We start from the raw sequence: 22,228 nt of genomic DNA, 5'->3' as shown, positions 1-22,228 counted from the left end.
TTCTAGTAACCGGAAGGTTGCAAGTTCAATCCCCCGAGCTGACAAGGTACTACCCACTGTTCCTAGGCTGTCATTGAAAATAAGAATTTGTTGTTAACTGACTTGCCTAGTTAAATAAAGGTAAAAAAAAAATATATATATATGCACTTGAAAAGCGAATTGAGGAAGCACTTCCCACGGTTACGTTTTAATATGACAGGTAGGCTACTCCGGTTGTATGTAAAGCGGATTAATGTGCTTAATTGTAGGAGTTGAAAAATAAGTATATTAGCACTAGAAAGCTGGGATCCCCTTTTTAAAGTGGCCAGTCAAAATTATGTTTTCGCCCCCGTGATTTCACAATGACTGCGTTTATAAGAACACCCATTTCACTAGGCTCATAGGCTATACCAGGACTCTCCAACCCTGTTCCAGGGGGCCTGATTATTAATGATTTGTAAAAGTCACTAAAAATGTTTAATGTTTCTTGCCTTAGTAGACTTCACATACTGGGCATCAGTCTCTCATTTCAGTTGAATGCATTCAGTTGTGCAAATGATTAGGTATGGCCTCTCCCTTCATTTAAAAATGATACTATTCTCACCCATCAGACTATTCTCAATTTAAATCTCGTCTTTACTTAAACTAAATAATGTGTCAAATTAGTTTTGATTTCGAATGGGCCATTATCATGCACCTGTCGGAACAGAGGCAGAGGCAAAAAAAAAAGACATATCTGTATGCACTTGAATAGCAAACGCAGAGTTCATTTTTATGCCAGCCACGTAGGCTACTCCAGTTGTGAAGCAAAGCAATGTACTTAATATTTGGAAAGTGGAGAAACAAATATGGCCTAGCAATAGAAAGTTGGGATCCTTCTCTTTTAAATATAAATGCTGCGCAATGACTGGGTTTATAAGAACCCTTATTTCATTCCACACATCAACCAGCTGTTTGAGGAGCTGTCTCTCGCTGCGTGACAGGTGATAGCCTATTGCTCTCAAACTCTATGCCAAGGCTCTCCAACCCTATTCCTGGAGAGATACCCTCCTAAAAGGTTATCGCTGCAACCTCAGATATTATTGATTATATTGATTCGGTTTATCAACCAGCCTCATATCCAAAATGCATCCAAATGGCTGCCGCTGTTTTTGGCTTTGAGTTTGAAACAAGATCCACAATAATCATGGAATGTTAAAAAATATATATTATGCATACAGTGCCTTGCGAAAGTATTCGGCCCCCTTGAACTTTGCGAACTTTTGCCACATTTCAGGCTTCAAACATAAAGATATAAAACTGTATTTGTTTGTGAAGAATCAACAACAAGTGGGACACAATCATGAAGTGGAACGACATTTATTGGATATTTCAAACTTTTTTAACAAATCAAAAACTGAAAAATTGTGCGTGCAAAATTATTCAGCCCCTTATTCAGTGAGGATCTCTGAATGATCCAATGTTGACCTAAATGACTAATGATGATAAATACAATCCACCTGTGTGTAATCAAGTCTCCGTATAAATGCACCTGCACTGTGATAGTCTCAGAAGTCCGTTAAAAGCGCAGAGAGCATCATGAAGAACAAGGAACACACCAGGCAGGTCCGAGATACTGTTGTGAAGAAGTTTAAAGCCGGATTTGGATACAAAAAGATTTCCCAAGCTTTAAACATCCCAAGGAGCACTGTGCAAGCGATAATATTGAAATGGAAGGAGTATCAGACCACTGCAAATCTACCAAGACCTGGCCGTCCCTCTAAACTTTCAGCTCATACAAGGAGAAGACTGATCAGAGATGCAGCCAAGAGGCCCATGATCACTCTGGATGAACTGCAGAGATCTACAGCTGAGGTGGGAGACTCTGTCCATAGGACAACAATCAGTCGTATATTGCACAAATCTGGCCTTTATGGAAGAGTGGCAAGAAGAAAGCCATTTCATAAAGATATCCATAAAAAGTGTCGTTTAAAGTTTGCCACAAGCCACCTGGGAGACACACCAAACATGTGGAAGAAGGTGCTCTGGTCAGATGAAACCAAAATTGAACTTTTTGGCAACAATGCAAAACGTTATGTTTGGCGTAAAAGCAACACAGCTCATCACCATGAACACACCATCCCCACTGTCAAACATGGTGGTGGCAGCATCATGGTTTGGGCCTGCTTTTCTTCAGCAGGGACAGGGAAGATGGTTAAAATTGATGGGAAGATGGATGGAGCCAAATACAGGACCATTCTGGAAGAAAACCTGATGGAGTCTGCAAAAGACCTGAGACTGGGACGGAGATTTGTCTTCCAACAAGACAATGATCCAAAACATAAAGCAAAATCTACAATGGAATGGTTCAAAAATAAACATATCCAGGTGTTAGAATGGCCAAGTCAAAGTCCAGACCTGAATCCAATCGAGAATCTGTGGAAAGAACTGAAAACTGCTGTTCACAAATGCTCTCCATCCAACCTCACTGAGCTCGAGCTGTTTTGCAAGGAGGAATGGGAAAAAATGTCAGTCTCTCGATGTGCAAAACTGATAGAGACATACCCCAAGCGACTTACAGCTGTAATCGCAGCAAAAGGTGGCGCTACAAAGTATTAACTTAAGGGGGCTGAATAATTTTGCACGCCCAATTTTTCAGTTTTTGATTTGTTAAAAAAGTTTGAAATATCCAATAAATGTCGTTCCACTTCATGATTGTATCCCACTTGTTGTTGATTCTTCACAAAAAAATACAGTTTTATATCTTTATGTTTGAAGCCTGAAATGTGGCAAAAGGTCGCAAAGTTCAAGGGGGCCGAATACTTTCGCAAGGCACTGTATCAGGTCCGGCTGGGAAAGCACTGGATCCATTTCAGAACGGGACCTTTAACTCCTATCATCATTTATCCTCATCATTCAGATTATTCAAATACAAATCATTAAGTGTTTGATTTTATTTTTTATTTAATTTTTCATTGAAGTGTGATTAAAAGGGACAATAGAGCGCTGAGTACCAGGCCATTAGCAAGTTTGGTAGACCACCAGCACCATTCATTAACAGAGTGCTGTTTTGGAATGCCTAGCAGTGGTGTAAAGTACTTAAGTAAAAATACTTTAAAGTACTACTTAAGTAGTTTTTTGGGGGTATCTGTACTTTACTATTTATATTTTTGTCAACTTTAACTTCACTACATTCCTAAAGCAAATAATGTAATTTTTATGTACATGTTGAATGCTTAGCAGGACAGGAAAATTTGAATACTTAAGTATATAGTAGCAATTACATTTACTTTTGATACTTAAGTATATTTAAAACCAAATACCTTTAGACTTTTACTCAAGTGGTATTTTACTGGGTGACTTTCACTTGAGTCGTGTTCTATTAAGGGATCTTTACTTTTACTCAAGTATGAAATTTGGGTACTTTTTCCACCACTGGTGCCTAGTGACAGTGACATAACGGTCACATGGCATTTGATTGTGGCAATGACTCAACGTTACAGCCCTAAGTAGGTTACGTGTACTTGATAGACAGCTACTGTACTACTTCCAACAGATAATTGCTATTGCTGCATTGTAAAGTGGATTTCTTATGTGGTGAACCAGTGACACAAAGGAATCAGTGCACACAGCAGTTTTAACGTGCAGCACATGCAACTGTATGACAGTGACAAACACATGAAAACATCCCTCCACTCAACCTCTCTTTCTCCCCGTGGGAGAGTATGCTCAGTCGCGAAAAGTGAGTGAGTGTGTATGTGCATAGCTGCGCTGTACAAGCAACAGTGGAGACGGGGCAGAGAGCATGCCTAAGAAATCCACACTGTCCCCATCCCCCACCTCCCCTCGCTGCTGACTACACCACATGTGCCCCCCCTGCCAAGGGAAAGTCCCTGATATTAGAGGGCACCGCTATCCCCATCCAAAAATCCACCTAACACCCTTAACAGGCATGGCCTAGCCCAGATACCCAGCACCACTCTTCTTCCGATCCGACGCTCCATCCAGACATCCACAGCCGTCGTCATTTGACTAATTTGCATAGGGATCTGGTGGAAGTCAAAACATTTTGCCCTTGTTGGGTTGAAGTGAGTTCACTTTGTGCAATATCATTGACGGTCATTGTAGGGTTATAGAGTGTTGTGTCTCTTTTCAGACCCGCTATACAGTGCATTCATTAAGTATTCAGACCTCTTGACTTTTTCCACACTTTGTGTTACAGCCTTAATCTAAAAGGGATTACATTGATGAGAAAAAAAAAACTAATCTACACACAATACCCCACAATGACAGAGCAAAAACTAATCCGTTCACCTACTCTGCATCTCACAAAGACACAGCAGTTGGAACAAAAAAAATCTCACATTTGGACTCATCAGACCAAAGGCCAGATTTCCATCGGTCTAATGTCCATTGCTCGTGTTTCTTGGCCCTAGCAAGTCTCTTCTTCTCATTGGTGTCCTTTAGTAGTGGTTTCTTTGCAGCAATTTGACCATGAAGGCCTGATTCACGCAGTCTCTTCTGAACAGTTGATGTTGAGATGTGTCTGTTACTTCTACTCTGTGAAGCATTTATTTGGGCTGCAATTTCTGAGGCTGGTAACTCTAATGAACTTGTCCTCTGCAGCAGAGGTAACTCTGGGTCTTCCTTCCTTCTTCCTGTGGCGGTCCTCATGAGAGCCAGTTTTATCATAGCGCTTGATGGTTTTTGCGACTGAACTTTCAAAGTTCTTGACATTCTCTGGATTGACTGACCTTCATTTCTTAAAGTAAAGATGGACTGTCATTTCTCTTTGCTTAATTAAGCTGTTCTTGCCATAATATGGACTTGGTATTTTACCAAATAGGGTTAACTTCTGTATTCCACACCTACCCTACCGTGTCACAAAACGTATCAAATGCATTAAAAATGAAAGAAATTCCACAAATTAACTTTTAACAAGGCACACCTGTTAATTGAAATCCATTCCAGGTGACTACTTCATGAAGCTGGTTGAGAGAATGCCAAAAGTGTCCAAAACTGCCATGAAGACAAAAGGTGGCTAGTTTGAAATATCAAAAATATATTTTGATTTGTTTAACACTTTATGATTCCATATGTGTTATTTCATTTCATTTTTTTACAGGTTTAGTTTTATTCTACAATGTAGAAAATAGTAAAAAATAAAATAAAAACCCTTGAATGAGTAGATGTCCAAACTTTTGACTGGTACTGTTATACTGAGTATGTCCACATACCCGTCAGACCATTTTATTTGTAAACTAGTTTGTTTTTTTGTGATTCAATATGTAATATAGTACACATAATTTGGTTGTTATCCAAAGAGGTTAGAAAAAGCTATCTAGATCCTCTATGAGGCTGTGGAGGGATCCAAATTGTGGATTTAAAAGAAAACATGAATTATCAGCATACAATGACATCTTTGCTTTTAAGCCCTGAATTTTTAACCACTTAATTGTATTTGTCAGATCTGATTTTAACAGCTAACATTTTGAATAAATAGATATGCCGATAGTGGAGAAACTGGTTTTACTCCTCTTGACAGTTTAAAACTTTCTGTACTATTTTACCAATAGGGTTACTATACATAACTTGAACCAAAATTCTCCAAAATGGAAAAATTCCCGGCATTTATATAGAAACTCCAGTCATACTTTATCAAAGGCCTTTTCAAAATCAGCTATGAAAACCAGGCCTGGTGTCCCCGATATTTCATAGTATTCTATTGTTTCCAGTACTTGTCTTATATTATCTCCAATGTATCATCCATGTAAAAAACCTGTCTGATTAATAATATCCGACAATGCCTTTTAAATTCTATACACTAAGCATTTTGTAAGGGGCCTCACATTTTTAAACAGACTGGATCTTTAAATTTACTACTAGGCTCATGTTTCAGTAATAATGAAATCAGAACTTCTTGTTGAATGTCTGATAATCTACCATTTATATAGGAGTGGTTAAAACATGCTGATAACGGTCCTCTGAGTATATCAAAAAAAGTTTGGTATACCACAACTGCCATGCCATCAAGCCCTGGAGTTTTCCCGGACTTAAAGGCTTTAATTGCATCAAGAAGTTCCTCCTCTGTAGATTGGCTTTCACATAAATCATTCTGTAGAGCTGTTAATTTCACATTATTAATAGACAACAACAAAAAATCCATACAATTAGTGGAGATGGAGACAAATGAAAACATATGCTCAAAGTCCTTTACTACCTTTTTTTGAGTCATTAAACCTTGTTTTTCAACCACTCCACAAATTTCTTGTTAACTATAGTTTTGGCAAGTCGGTTAGGACATCTACTTTGTGCATGACACAAGTAACTTTTCCAACAATTGTTTACAGACAGATTATTTCACTTATTCACTAAAACACATTTCCAGTGGGTTAGAAGTTTACATACACTCAGTTGACTGTGCCTTTTAACCTCTTGGATCTCTAGGGGCGCTATTTCATTTTTGGATAAAAAACATTCCCGTTTTAAGCGCAATATTTTGTCACGAAAAGATGCTCGACTATGCATATTATTGACCGTTTTGGAAAGAAAACACTCTGAAGTTTCAGAATCTGCAAAGATATTGTCTGTAAGTGCCCCAGAACTCATTCTACAGGCGAAACCAAGATGATACGTCAACCAGGAAATGAGCAGAATCTCTGAAGCTCTGTTTTCCATTGTCTCCTTATATGGCTGTGGTTGCGCAAGGAATGAGCCTACACTTTCTGTCCTTTCCCCAAGGCGTTTGCAGCATTGTGACGTATTTGTAGGCATTTCATTGGAAGATTGACCATAAGAGACTACATTTTCCAAGTGTCCGCCTGGTGTCCCTGCGTCGAAATTGGAGCGTAAAGCCAGGTGCAATTATTTTTCCATTTTAAGGGGAAAGAAAAACCAAGCTTCCACGAAGGATATATCATCGAAGAGATATGTGGAAAAACACCTTGAGGATTGATTCTAAACCACGTTTGCCATGTTTCAGTCGATATTATGGAGTTAATTTGGAAAAAAGTTCGCGTTTTGAGGGCTGAATTTCCGTTTTTTTTTTTTTTTTTTTTTTTTGGTAGCCAAATGTGATGTACAAAACGGAGCTATTTCTAATACACAAAGAATCTTTTTGGAAAAACTGAGCATCTGCTATCTAACTGAGAGTCTCCTCATTGAAAACATCAGAAGTTCTTCAAAGGTAAGTTATTTTATTTGAAGGCTTTACTTGTTTTTGTGATAGTTGCCTGCTAAATGCTAACGCTAATGCTAACGCTAAATGCTACGCTAGCTAGCTACTGTTACACAAATGATTGTTTTCCTATTGTTGAAAAGCATATTTTGAAAATCTGAGATGACAGTGTTGTTAACAAAAGGCTAAGCTTGAGAGATAGCATATTTATTTAATTTCATTTGCGATTTTCATGAATAGTTAACGTTGCGTTATGGTAATGAGCTTAGGTCTATAAATAGAATCCCGGATCCGGGTTTGGTCGTCGCAACAGGTTAAACAGCTTGGAAAATTCCAGAAAAAGATGGCTTTAGAAGCTTCTGATAAATTATGTCAATTAGCCTGATTCAATTGGAGGTGTACCTGTGGATGTATTTCAAGGCCTACCTTCAAACTCAGCGCCCCTCTGCTTGACATCATGGGGAAATCAAAATAAATCAGCCAAGACCTCAGAAAACAAATTGTAGACTTCTACGAGTCTGATTCATCCTTGGGAGCCATTTCCTAACACCTGAAGGTACCACATTTATCTGTACAAACAATAGTACGCAAGTATAAACACCATGGGACCACGCAGCCGTCATACTGCTCAGGAAGGAGATGCGTTCTGTCTCCTAGAGATTAACGTACTTTGGTGCGAAAAGCGCATATCAATCCCACAACAGCAAAGGGCCTTGTGAAGATGCTGGAGGAAATAGATACAAAGGTATCTATATTCACAGTAAAACGAGTCCTATATCGACAACCTGAAAGGCCACTCAGCAAGGAAGAAGCCACTGCTTCAAAACCGCCATAAAAAAGCCAGAATATGGTTTGCAACTGCACATGGGGACCAAGATCGTACTTTTTGGAAAAATGTCCTCTTGTCTGATGAAACAAAAATAGAACTGTTTGGCCATGATGACCATCGTTATGTTTGGAGGAAAAAGAGGGAGGCTTGCAAGCCAAAGAACACCATCCCAACCATGAAGCACAGGGGTGGCAGCATCGTGTTGTGGGGGTGCATTGCTGCAGGAGGGACTGGTGCACTGCACAAAATAGATGGCTTCATGATGGAGGAAAATTATGTGGATATATTGAAGCAACATCAAGACATCAGCCAGTTAAAGTTTGGTCGCAAATGGGTCTTCCAAATGGACAATGAAGCCAAGCATACTTCCAAAGTTGTGGCAAAATGGCTTAAGGACAGCAAAGTCAAGGTATTGGAGTGGCCATCACAAAGCCCTGACCTCAATCCCATAGAAAATGTGTGGGCAGAAATGAAAAAGCGTGTGCGAGCAAGGAGGCCTACAAACCTGACTCAGCTACACCAGTTCTGTCAGGAGGAATGGGTCAAAAATCACCCAACTTATTGTGGGAAACTTGTGGAAGGCTACCCAAAATGTTTGACCCAAGTTAAACAATTTAAAGGCAATGCTACCAAATACTAATTGAGTGCATGTAAACGTCAGACCCATTGGGAATGTGATGAAAGAAATAAAAGCTGAAATAAATCTCTCTCTACTATTATTCTGACATTTCACATTCTTAAAATAAAGTGGTGATCCTAACTGGCCTAACACATTTTTACTAGGATTAAATGTCAGGAATTGTGAAAAACTGAGCTTAAATGTATTTGGCTAAGGTGTATGTAAACTTCCGACTTCAACTCTATGTTATGTCGGAAAAAGTCAGTTAGAAATGATTCTGTCCTAGTTAAAAACAAGTTATCATCCAATAGGTTTGATTACATTTCCAATATCCTCAGCAACATGTAAATTATGTAAGAGTAATATATATGCAAATTATGTGATGATCTGACAGCCTTCTGTCCCCTATCAACACATTTTTAACTTTTGGTGCCAGAGAGAATGACATAAGAAATTAATCAAGACGACTAGCTTGATTGAGCCTCCGCCATGTATATCTCACTAGGTCAGGATATTTAAGCCTGAATATATCCACTAGTTCTAATATATCCATGACATTCGTGATTTCCTTAAGTGCATGAGGGTGATAGTTTGTAGTGTGATTTCCTTTACGGTCCATAGAGGTATTTAAAACCACATTATAATCTCCCACCATAAGAGTAATGATAATGCCAGAGTCTTGTATTGCATGTAGGGTCGATAAATAATGATATATATATATATTTTTTTCTAAGATATGTCTTAACATATGCATGACCTGTGCCACACCATCTTAAAAAAAATAAAAAAATGCCAGCATGTACGAGTGTGTGTATAAGAAGTATAAGGAATGTGTGTGTGTGTGTGTGTGAGTTAGTGTGTTTACATGTTTGTCAATAGTGTGTGTCCTTCAGGGAGCGTACCCGCATCACAAAAGGCAGAAAGAAAGACCGACAGACAGACAGACAGGAGTTGAGCAGACACCAGCTCAGGGATCAACACCTTGTGGAGTGCCGGAAAGGAACAACAAAAGCCCTGTGGGTCGACCTGTCTGCCGGCCAGCTGAGGGCAGTTTCCTCTGCTTTGACTGGTCACTCACAGCAGGAGGTTAAGTACAGTAGAGCACAGCTGGTGACCTACAGTGCATTCGGAAACTATTTAGACCACTTGACTTTTTCTACATTTTGTGCTGTTACAGCCTTATTCTAAAATTGATTACATATTTGTTTCTCAATCTACACACAAATACCCCATACCCCAATACCCCCTTTCCCTTGATCCTGACTAGTCTCCCAGTCCCTGTCGCTGAAAAACATCCTCACAACATGATGCTGCCACCACCATGCTTGACCGTAGAGCCTGATTGGTGGAGTGCTGCAGAGATGGTTGTTCTTCTGGAAGGTTCTCCCATCTCCACAGAGGAACTCTGGAGCTCTGTCAGAGTGACCATCGGGTTCTTGGTCACCTCCCTGACCAACGCCCTTGTCCCCGATTTCTCAGTTTGGCCGGGCAGATAGCTCTTGGAAGAATCTTCCAAACTTCTTCCATTTAAGAATGTGTTCTTGGGGACCTTCAATGATGCAGACATGTTTGGTACCCTTCCCCAGATCTGTGCCTTGACACATTCCTGTCTCGGCACTCTACGGACAATTCCTTCAACCTCATGGCTTGGTTTTTGCTCTGAAATGCACTGTCAACTATGGAACCTTATATAGACAGGTGTGTGCCCTCCCAAATCATGTCCAAACAATTAAATTGGACTCCAAGTTGTAGAAACCTCTCAAGGATGATCACTGGAAAACAGATGCACCAGAGCTGAATTTCGAGTCTCATAGCAAAGGGTTTGAATACTTATGTAAAAGATATTTCTTTTTTTTAACATTTTGAGTAAACTTGCCGATAGAGACTTCATGGTAAGGGAAACCAAGACACACAGAGCCAGGTGACTGTTGGGACGTGAGAGATGATCACAGTGAATTTACATGTGACTTCTATTATGGGCGCTGACTTACACTGGGTGACTGCTGGGAAGTGAGAGATGAACACAGACTTCTATTATGGGTGCTGGCTTGAAGTATAGAGGATGTCCTCTATTCATGTGTTCACTGTTATTCATTGCAGTGATCAATTACATACTATATCTGAAAGTCAACATCCTTAAATCAGGTCATATGAATTTAATCAATGGTTAATATTTACATGTTTAAGTACATGTTAATGAAATGTTTATGCACATACTTATGTCTCATCTAAAGCTGTCCTGATGGCAGCGTGTTGAGTGATTAGATACAGACGGGGCCAAAGTAAGCCATTAAAGTCCAATTATCTCTCCAGCCAGCGAGCACGGTTGAAAGCCGAGTCGGCGCCGTGACGCCAGAGCCCAGCTATGAGGAACACTCGGAGCCTGTGTCCGTGTCACCGTCGGGTCAGCCATGCGCCCCGACCCGGATTCCGACCGACATCACGGGGTTCCGACACGCTTATTAACGGACCACGGAAAGGAAAACGCCAGGCGGCTCTCTCGTTGGAAAAAAACGACTGCGGTCTTTATAAATACGCCCTGGTTCCATTCGGGCCTGGACTCTGGCCCTAATAGGGGTGGCTCACAACCACGCAGCCCCTGATCAAGATCGGAAGCAGCTGTCTATGGTAAGCAGAGCAGACAGTCTGATGGAGGGACGTGAAACTCCAGGCCGTCTCAATGAACGGACTCTCGAGTCAGGGAGAGGGTAACTTACAGCATATGTCATTTTGTCATTTACCAGATGCCCTAATCCTGAGTGACTTTCAATAATTAAGTTCAGTATGGAAATTGAGACAAGGGGTTGTTCTAGACACTAGTTTGAGAGGGTGTCTCTGAGTTAACGTCTCAAAAGGTATTGCATTGATGGCAGTAAACGGAAGCAGAGTTCGATTTGATACCATTGTGTGGTGGAACAGAATGCTTTAATTCTGTTTCAAGTGTTAGTTTCTTCCCTGATGAGTCACTTTAAAAAAATAGCATATTCCTCTCTTTAGAGACAGATTGGGTTTGTTTATTTTAACACTAAAAAGGAGCTAAATACACAGAAAGCCACGGAATTGTGAGGCAGTCCATGTTCGCACCGTCATGCCGTCACTTGGAACCCAAAACTGAACCTGGGAACTCACTCTGTAGCCCAGTCGTTGCTGCAGCAGATAATGCCAGATTGTCCTTAAGTGTAGTGTCTCTATTTGGGTAGAAAAGAAAAAAGGGAAGCTAAAGAATCGTCAAAGAAAATAAGCATCCTGAAAATGCAAATGCTGAGTTCCCAACTCCTTTTTGGCGCACTTCAGAGTGAGAGTCAACAAGCCCTAGGGGACAGGCAAATGTTTACCTTCCTTTTCAAACAAATCACCTTATTAATGTGGCCACTCTGTTCAGAAAGATAGCCATATCAATGCTGAGGTGGCCACCGTGCACTAAGTGGGTTTTCTCCAAACTCACAGGCTTTTAGTGGGCTTTTTACTAACAATTTTGAGGGACAAACACTAAAAATAGCCTTGAAAATATTTCAGCCTCTTCAAAATGTTGCAAATTTCCATCTTTGAGGAACCCACTCACAAAACCCGCTCCAGTAAAGACAAGGGTTTCAAAGAGTCCAATGAAAGCTTATGTAAAAGAAGATGATGATGGTACAGTTTCTCTCTCTCTTGAGGACTGTCATATTCCCAACGCATCATTTCAGAACTCTGTGTTCCTTTCTGGGAGACAGAAGGAAGGGCTTTGTTTGTTGAAACGCTAAACAAGCTAAATACACAGTGGCATTTAAAAGTGAGGAAGTCCACGTACACATTGTCACTCAAGCAAGCCCCAGCCATCAACCAACCAGAGAAACTCACTTACACCCCCCTTCCCTCTACCCAAACATAAGGGGATGTATTGTACTCTATATGTTCATTGGCACGTTTTAAAAAGGACAAACATTGATATGTTGTTCTGCATCTTTGGTAAGTCCCATAGTTTCACCAGCATAAACGTCAAACATTTGCAGACTTGTACTGAGACTCAAGCTTTCACATACAATGCATTCGAAAAGTATTCAGACCGCTTCCCTTTTTAGAAATTGAGTTTGGTTACAGCCTCATTTAAAAAAAAGTACTCTCATCAATCTACACACAATACCCCATAATGACAAAGCAAAAACTGGTTTTTAGAATATTTTGCAAATGTATAACATAAAAAATAAATACTGAAATATCACATTTACATAAGTATTCAGACCCTTTGCTATGAGCCTTGAAATTGAGCTCATGGGCATCCTGTTTCCATTGATCATCCTTGAGATGTTTCCTCAACTTGATTGGAGTCCACCTGTGGTAAATTCAATTGATTGGACATGATTTGGAAAGCCACACACCTCTCTATATAAAGGTCCCACAGTTAACAGTGCAGGTCAGAGCAAAAAACAAAAAAAAAGGTACAATGAATTGTCTGTAGACCGCCGAGACAGGATTGTGTAGAGGAACAGATATAGGGAAGATTACCAAAACATTTCTGCAGCATTGAAGGTCCCCAAGAACACAATCCATTTTAGAATAAGGCTGTAACGTAACAAAATGTGGAAATAGTGAAGGGGTCTGAATACTTTCCGAATGTACTGCATAATAAGTTGTTCAGTTATAGAAGTTCAGCAAATGTGAGCAATCCACCAACTGTCCCGAAATGAAGCACTTCTCATCCCAGAAAGGCTTTTTTAAATCCCTAACCACAAACAACCATAACCACACTGCTCAACCATAAAACGACCAAGTGGTAAGACATCTCAGTCAGTCCACCATGTTTAAAATCTCATGAGCTCGCCCCATGACATTTCATCTAACCATGCTTGGTGTGGCGGTCCGTGCAATCATTAGTTCAAGAACTGTTCAAGAACCGCTCTAACACTAACCATAACCATATCATTCTTCAATTCTCATCTTAGTTTCCTTGAATTGCGAAACATCATTTGTTTCCGCCATTGACGCAGTGATGAAGGCCCATGTCTGAGGTCAGAGGTAATGATCCCTACTAATGCAACCAAGGTGACTGGGCCAAACATGACTTTGATACAGTTACAGTTGAATTCTGAAGTTGACATGAACTAGTTTTAATGACTCCAACCTATGTGTTTCAACCACTCCACACGTCTTGTTAACAAACTATACTTCTGGCAAGTCGGTCAGGACATCTACTTTGGGCATGACACTCAGTGCCTCTTTGTTTGACATCATGGGGAAATCAAAAGAAATCAGCCAAGACCTCAGAAAACAAATTGTAGACCTCCACAAGGCTGGTTCATTTTTTGGAGCAATTTCCAAATCCCTGTTCATCTGTACAAACAATAGAACGCAAGTATAAGCACCATGGGACAATGCAGCCGTCATACCACTCAGGAAGGAGACACGTTCTGTCTCCTAGAGATGAACGTACTTTGGGGCGAAAAGCGCAAATCAATCCCAGCACAACAGCAAAGGACCTTGTGAAGATGCTGGAGGAAACAGGTATAAATGATCTATTTCCACATCGACATAACCTGAAAGGCCGCTCAGCAATGAAGAAGCCACTGCTCCAAAACCACCATAAAAAAAGCCAGACTGCGGTTTGCATCTGCACATGGGGACAAAGATCGTACTTTTTGGAGAAATGTCCTCTGGTCTGATGAAACAAAAATACAACTGTTTGGCCATAATGACCAACGTTATGTTTGGAGGAAAAAGGGGGAGGCTTGCAAGCTGAAGAACACCATCCCAACCGTGAAGCACAGGTGTGGAAGCATCATGTTGTGAGGGTGCTTTGCGGCAGGAGAGGCCGGTGTACTTCACAAAATAGATGGCATCATGAGGAAGCTACATTTGGTGGATATATTGAAGCAACATCTGAAGACATCAGTCAGGAAGTTAAAGCTTGGTCGCAAATGGGGCTTCCAAATGGACAATGACTCCAAGCATACTTCCGAAGTTGTGGCAAAATGGCCTAAGGACAACAAAGTCAAGGTATTGGAGTGGCCATCGCAAAGCCCTGACCTCAATCCCATAGAAAATGTGTGGGCAGAACTGAAAAAGCATGTGTGAGCTAGGAGGTCTACAAACCTGACTCAGTTACACCAGCTCTGTCAGGAGGAATGGGACAAAATTCACCCAACTTACCGTGGGAAGCTTGTGGAAGGCTATGCGAAACATTTGACCCAAGTTAAACAATTTAAAGGCAATGCTACCAAATACTAATTGACTGTATGTAAACTTCTGACCCACTGGGAATGTGATGAAATAAATAAAAGCTGAAATAAATAATTCTCTACTATAATTGTGACATTTCACATTCTTAAAATAAAGTGGTGATCCTAACTGACCTAAGACAGGGAATTTTTACTAGGATTAAATGTCAGGAATTGTGAAAAACTGTAGGCCCTATGTGACCAGTTCCCCTCGAAATCCTCTCTCCACTTCCCCCTTTCCTCTGAAAAGAGGCTACATCAAACCAGTCACACAACCTTGGGTAAGGTCTGCAGAAGGTTTAGGCGCCAAATCGGAAACCCTGCACCCTCACCATATGACCCCTAACAACCCAGAAGGGGGCGGCTCGAACCCGCAACCTTTCCCTTACAGCAGGGACACGATACCCATCTGCTGGACCACAGGAAATTCCTTCATTTTTTTTGTTTACAGCCAGAGGCCATTTCAGGCCAAGGGCATGCTGTTATATAGTGGCCCACACGCATGCCAATACCTTAAGGAAAAGTCCATACATAAGTAAACTTGTACATACTTACAGACACACACACACACACACACACACACACACACACACACACACACACACACACACACACACACACACACACTACACTCAATAACCTAGAGCTCACAGTCATTGCCTGAAGATGTACACACAACCACATTTTCACTCATGTACACATACACTCACAACGACTAACAAACACACAGTACAAAATACAGTACCCCAGTTATGCGTACTCACACAAAATAACTTGACATAAATACAACCAGTCACACACACACACACACAATTTTTCAGAGGACCGCAGTGCAAAAGGCCAGGTGATCTTCTCAAATGGGCCAGATGGAAAATTGAATATTCCATCACTTTCACTGAGGCTATTATCTCAAAGCTACAAAACAGCTCCCTTTACACACTCACACACACTAGCCCTACAAAAGGTACAAGGTCCACTGGGAGGAAACCCCAACAGAGTTCCAATCAGTCATCAGGCTCCACAGTTGATGTTGTGGAAATGCTTTCACGTTATTGATCAATTGATATCTCACTTTATTTTTGAGGCCCCGGTTTAGTCATTTTAAAATGGACAGGCATGCTGTAAATGTATAAGCGCTGTCTAAATGAAGTATTTATTGCTTTCACAAATAGCTTCAGATGTCAAAGAGATAGATGTATTGAACACTTTCAGACTGGGTTTCAAGGCTCATCTTGCATGTGCGAGAAAAAACTAACAGATTTAACATGCATTTCATGGCCTAGTTGAATGTTTTGACCATTCTTATCCAGTAATATTTCAACTGCGACAAGTGTACGTTCTGCAGAAACGAGCCTCTTTCATCTCACATGTCATCACTGATCCTTATCAACTAACAGGATCTAATGGAATTCACCTAAAGTAATGTCTATGGAGGCCTTATCTATTTGCTCTGGATGAGGATGGCTGACTCCTGAGAAGAAGCAGGCTTCCAATGACAACTGTTGAACTGATAACCATAATTCATTTAACTGGGTCTATTTCAGTGGAGGCTCATCAGAGGAAGGGGAGGACAATACTCCTCAGTGAATGTCAGAAAAATATAAATAGTAAATCATTTTTTTTACAGTTATCCTTTTTAGATAAAATTATACCAAATATATTCACATCACCAAAACACACTGTTTTGCAATAAAGGTCAGTAGCCTCAACAGCACTCAGTAGAGTAGCACCACGGTATAGCCGGAAGACAGCTCATTTCCTTTCTCCTATGGGTACACGGACTTCATAACAGAACCTATGAGACTCATGGTGACAACGATGTAGGCTGTGTGCTGCATTTAGCGGTTTTGATATGGTTTGGCAAGGAAAAGTTTTTTGGCCTAGTCACAGACAGCAGATGTGTTGTGCACTGAAGTCCACAAACGAAGGGAAAAGGTGAGAGGAGGAGAGCGCATAGATGAGAGAAGGAATTATACAACAAACAAAATGTTTATATGTGACTGCTATGAAAGTGAAGAGTGTGCAAAACGGTATTGAATGTTTCACTGTCTGTCACCTTGATTACTCTTAATTTCTCTCTCAACCTGTGCACCTACATTGTAAAATGTCATTCCTAGACTAGGTTGTAGCAACCTCATGATGGGTATAGGGAAAATTAGAGTCTCATGGATTAGCTTAGACCTATCAATGTTACATTGAGCTGGGTGAATGGAAAATGAATGACAGTCATCCAATATGCTGTAATAGAAATAAGGCCATGCTCATAACAAATAATCATCCTCCATTATCTTAAAATCTCTTAAGGATCGGCCCCTTTTTTCCCCAATTTACGCCTAAAATGATATACCCAAATCTAACTGCCTGTAGCTTAGGCCCTGAAGCAAGGATACGCATATTCTTTGTACCACTGAAAGGAAACACTTCGAAGTTTGTGGAAATGTGAAAGGAATGTAGGAGAATATAACACACACATTTTTTTTTTTGTACCATAATCTTTGAAATGCAAGAGAAAGGCCATAATGTATTATTCCAGCCCAGGTGCACTTTAGATTTTGGCCACTAGATGGCAACAGTGTATGTGCAAAGTCCAATGAACCACTGTATTTCTGTTCAAAATGTTATCAAGACTGCCTAAATGCACCTAACTTGTTTATTAATAACTTTTCATGTTCAAAACTGTGCACTCTCCTCAAACTATAGCATGGTATTCTTTCATTGTAATAGCTACTGTAAATTGGACAGTGCAGTTAGATTAACAATAATTTAAGCTTTCTGACAACATCAGATATGTCTATGTCCTGGGAAATGTTATTGTTACTTACAACCTCATGCTAATCGCATTAGCCTACGTTAGCTCAACCATCCCGCAGGGGACCCACCAATCGTTTAGAAGTTTTAAACGTCAACAAGCTCCACTGGTCGATTTCTGTGTTGTAGGTTGTCAACCATTATGGATGATTCCCCTGCTTATACCAACCTCAGATACTTCACAGGGGCCGTAACATTTTTGGGAGCATGTGCACTTGACCGCCTTCATACCATTCAGTGGAGAAGAGCACTTGATGTCTTTATTCTGACATGGCTCCAAATGTGTGAAAAGCCATGCAGCTACTGTAGCTTGCCTCATTCCAGACCTCACTTATGACGACCCCCCTTATCTGTGCTCTTGGTTACCCAATAATCATGTTCTTCTTTCATATAAAGCCGTTACTACTTAATCTGCCTTGCCACTCATATCAGGATGTGTGTGAAAGTGACTGCCTTGCCACTCATATCAGCATGTGTGTGAAAGTGACTGCCTTGCCACTCATATCAGGATTTCTGTGAAAGTGACTGTTTAGGAGTCGTTTATATTAACCCTGGCATGGGGATTACGGGGTCCACCCCAGTAACAAGGCATTTTGTTCAGCAGGCTGCTTGTTCCTCACTGATCCTATAGGCTCCTGTCCCGTGAGGGCATGAACCAGACCAACATAATCAGAGATGACAGCGACACAATACTGTAAAACACCATCCTGACCTGATATTAGATTAACAGCTGTTGAATTTGGAGCCGTGAGGAGGAAGTGGTGGTTCGCCAAACTACACTCAGCTCGGGTGATGGGTAACCTTGACTGAGACCTGTGCCAGTAGCCTGTTCCCAAAGCGTATTAGGATTGCTGATCTAGGATCAGTTTTTCCAGTTAGATCATAATGAAGGTGATCTAATATCTAATATACACCTTCCTAATATTTAGTTGCACCCTCTTTTGCCCTCGGAACAGCCTCAATTCTTCAGGGCATGGACTCTACAAGGTGTCGAAAGCATTCCATAATTCTGGCCCATGTTGACTCCAATGCTTTCCACAGTTGTGCCAAGTTGGCTGGATGTCCTTTGGGTGGTGGACCATTCTTGATACACAAGGGAAACTGTTGATCGGTAAAAAAAACAGCAGCGTTGCAGTTCTTGACACAAAACAGTGCACCTGGCAGCTACTACCGTACCCTTTTCAAAAGGAACTTAAATATTTTGTGTTGCCCATTCACCCTCTGAATAGCACACATACACAATGCATGTCTCAATTGTTTCAAGGCTTAAATTCATATTTTACCTTTCTCCTCCCCTTCATTTACACTAATTGAAGTGGATTTGACAAGTGACCTCAATAAGGCAGCAGGGTAGCCTAGTGGTTAGGGTGTTGGACTAGTAACCAGAAGGTTGCAAGTTCAAATCCCTGAGCGTTCTGCCACTGAAAAATCAAATCCCTGTCGTTCTGCCACTGAACAGGCAGTTGGCCCACTGTTCCTAGGCTGTCATTGAAAATAAGAATTTGTTCTTAACTGACTTAAATAAGGGTTCATAGCTTTCACCTGGTCAGTGTTCCTAATGTTTTGTATAGGGAGTAGAGCAGCTGGACAGCACCATTGCCAATGCTTTAATTCAGAATTAAATAAGAGATTGACAGATGTACTGTGCATCACACAGGCCAGCCCGTGTGAACAAACACATGGACATATAGCCTACAGGCTAGGTAGCCACTTAGTCAGTCAGAAATAGTTGCTTCAGGCCGCATACTCAGGCCGCAAAACTGTTCATCGGACCCTGGAGGTGTGAAGTTTAAGGTTACACACAAGAAAAAATTACAGTAAAGGATGCGCTCCATCGGTTGGTCGGTCGGTCTATGAAGAAATCGTGCATTCCTGCCGTGCCAGCAATGCACAAGAAAAAGAGAAAAAAAGGTGACTGGCGACTCCCGGCGCAGTCAGTTTTCCAGCAGGACTGTGCGTGGCATTCCTCTGAGAAAGCGAAGCGGTAAACATGCGTGAATTTTAGGCAACGGTGTGTGTTGGAATAGCACGCTTACCTGTAGTGGCTACAATTGCGGCATCAGACGCACGGTTCAACATATCGTTTGAGTAGCTGCTTTCCAATCCCAGTACCGCAGAAATGACGAGTCCACGTAGCAATACAATCACTGCTTGGTAGAAGAAGTAACTCATCGTGAGGGAAGCCACTAATTGTTCTCGGTGTGAAGGGACGATCAATCAAACGATGGCTATGCCAAAATGGAAAGCTTTCTCCAACGATTCAGCCGGGTGCCAAGACTACGTAGAGAATTACGTTTTGGGCAGAAATATTCGAATGTGTCGAGTCACAAGAATGGAACGTCAGACACAACAGTTAGATAAAATGCACCCAATTTTAAAAAAAACAAAAAAAAACAGCAGTGTTTAGATATACTCATATGGTGTGGTCTATAACAGCAAAAATAGTCTGTTGGTGTAACAAAGAAATGCTCCACTATTGGCATCTATAATGAATTCTAGGCCTGTCTACAGAAAGAATGATCTAGCCTAATTCAAGTGTTCAAGAACTTCAAAATGAAGATATTAGGAACCTCAAAACTCCATCCGAAAATGACACCATTGTGTGACATGCCACGAAGTAACGTTAGACGTCAATAGATTCCCCTCATGTGTTCCTTAAGGATCAATATCAGATTATAATTTTTTTTTTACGATTTAAAAAAAGGTAGCTAGCTCTGAGGCAAACCGGTAGTTTACTTTGTTAAAGTCAACTTCAAAAGAAAAGAAAAGTGCAAATGGATAGTATAAAATCTTCTGTCTGGTAAAAAAACAAAACAACAACACGACAAAATAAATAGGCTATAGCTTGCTGCCAAGAAAAATAAACTGTGTATCCAACGCGGTTTAAAGTGCAATGTATCCCGATCCTGATGATTGAATTAAGACAAAATAGTCTCTGTACTCCCACATACAGTATGCACACATCGGGCTTGCTTTCAGCATATTGAGCACGGCAGTCAGAGGTCCGCCTCCTCATATGAATGTAGCAAATCCACTCTGCAAAAAAAAAAAGAAGAAGGAAATCAACAGCTTATCTCTATCGCCCTTCAGTTCCTCCACCGCGTCCACAACGTTCACCGACTTTTTAACTTAGATTAAAAGTTAATGTCAGGTATTCATGCCTTCCTTTGTCTGCTTCCCCTGGCGTCTCAATTACATACCGGCTGATGCAGATACTAAAACTATGGAGCGGAAGTCGGTATGCAAATCACTTGACATCAGCCACTGCACATTATTATCTCCCTGATGTGTTGGGGACATGTACGCTGGGTTGATGCATTGTAACAATTTATCTTCTGTTTCTCGGGAGTGGGTCTGTAGCGGATACAATGTGTTTTGTTGTAGTTGAACACTGTGAAGAAGTCCACGCCGCACAAACTGGCATTTGGATTGAAACATTTCGGTTTCCCCAGGGGCCTGTCGCTTTGCTGAACTGCATCCAAAAAGCAGAGGAATTCTCCTCAAACATTTCGGGGGGAATTCGCACGTCACGTTGACGCGGATGCTCAGATCGGTTGATTGTTTTCCACTTCCCTTTTTGTATTGCTCCCCAGAGTCCCCGTGGCTTGGCAACTACCGAATCATCCAACGTTTCCTCTTTGCTGAGCACTGCCATTGGCCAGATTGTCCCAACATGGCAGAGTGTGATTGGTTGCTCGAGGCACCCCTTTGTCACTTTTGAACATGCGTGTCGCGGGAAAAGTGTCCCAAGCCTTTATTGATAAGGCAAGTGGCATGCATTTGCAGGCTAGGCTATATGCAACAGAATATTTAGATTTAGTCAGATGACAGCATATTTCAAACAGCATATTGGCCGCCTCTGCTAACCAGAGCCTCATATGGCTCTGACCTTCACTTTCTGGGTTATTTCCAAGACATCTGCATTCATGGTTTTAAGAACATCGGTAACCAGGCTACATTATGCAATTATGGTATCTCAATGTGTCCCCATTTAGGCTATACATTTTAAGACTCATGCATGTTTCTCTAAATTGAAGTAATGGCAAATGACAGACTAGATGTTCATGTTATAGCCTCAAACACTTAAATAGATGCTTTCTTGGATGCTTCTTTGACATTGAAATTAATACATTTTGTCCACTATTCCAGTAACTGTATCATTACTATCAGCTGGACCACGTTTACAAATGTTATATTAATACCGAAGAGTGCCACCCAGTGAGACGGGCAACCTGATAGTGCCATCTACATGAAATCTTTCAACAACGGCCAGCGCCAGAGTGATGACGGATGGGATGGCAGTCATGGGCTGATGACGGCACATTGCTCCTGTAGAGCATCGTTTCAACATCAAGGGAGCCAACAGTGGTGGCTAGTTCAGGCCAGGGAGAACAAAGGGTGGCTGATAAGAAGTCACTGGCCCCCGGTGGAGCAATGAGCAGAAAATGCTCTGGGAGTCCGGGTAAACAGGTGGCAGTTGTACCAGGCATGACTAAGCCGCGGGGACTAGCATGAGAGGGAAAGAAGGAGGGCAGCAAAACGAGGAACAGCATAATTTGATACGAGCACACAGAATGCATAGGGGGAAGGCAGCCAAAGCAAAGGCAGAGCAGATGCTAGGGTGGGCTGTGGGGGGCAGATAA

At 41.2% G+C, this 22,228-nt stretch overlaps 1 protein-coding gene across 2 annotated transcripts in view; it reads right to left on the bottom strand.

The window, feature by feature from the left end:
* Positions 1-21,137, bottom strand: part of LOC139416205 (stromal interaction molecule 2-like) — a 90,813-nt gene extending 69,676 nt beyond the window's left edge. Inside the window, exon 1 of one of the 2 annotated variants that reach the window (XM_071164603.1) lies at positions 19,622-21,137. In XM_071164603.1, coding sequence (XP_071020704.1) covers positions 19,622-19,757 — 136 coding nt within the window. In that variant the 5' untranslated portion in view covers positions 19,758-21,137. The remainder of the gene's footprint in view (positions 1-19,621) is intronic. The other variant, XM_071164604.1, reaches the window with a different exon arrangement.
* Positions 21,138-22,228: the final 1,091 nt, after the last annotated feature.

This window comes from Oncorhynchus clarkii, chromosome 9, assembly GCF_045791955.1.
Source record: "Oncorhynchus clarkii lewisi isolate Uvic-CL-2024 chromosome 9, UVic_Ocla_1.0, whole genome shotgun sequence".
Taxonomy (NCBI): Eukaryota; Metazoa; Chordata; class Actinopteri; order Salmoniformes; family Salmonidae; genus Oncorhynchus; species Oncorhynchus clarkii.
The sequence above is the reverse complement of the archived record's forward strand: the minus strand, read 5'-3'. Positions and strand labels throughout refer to the sequence as shown.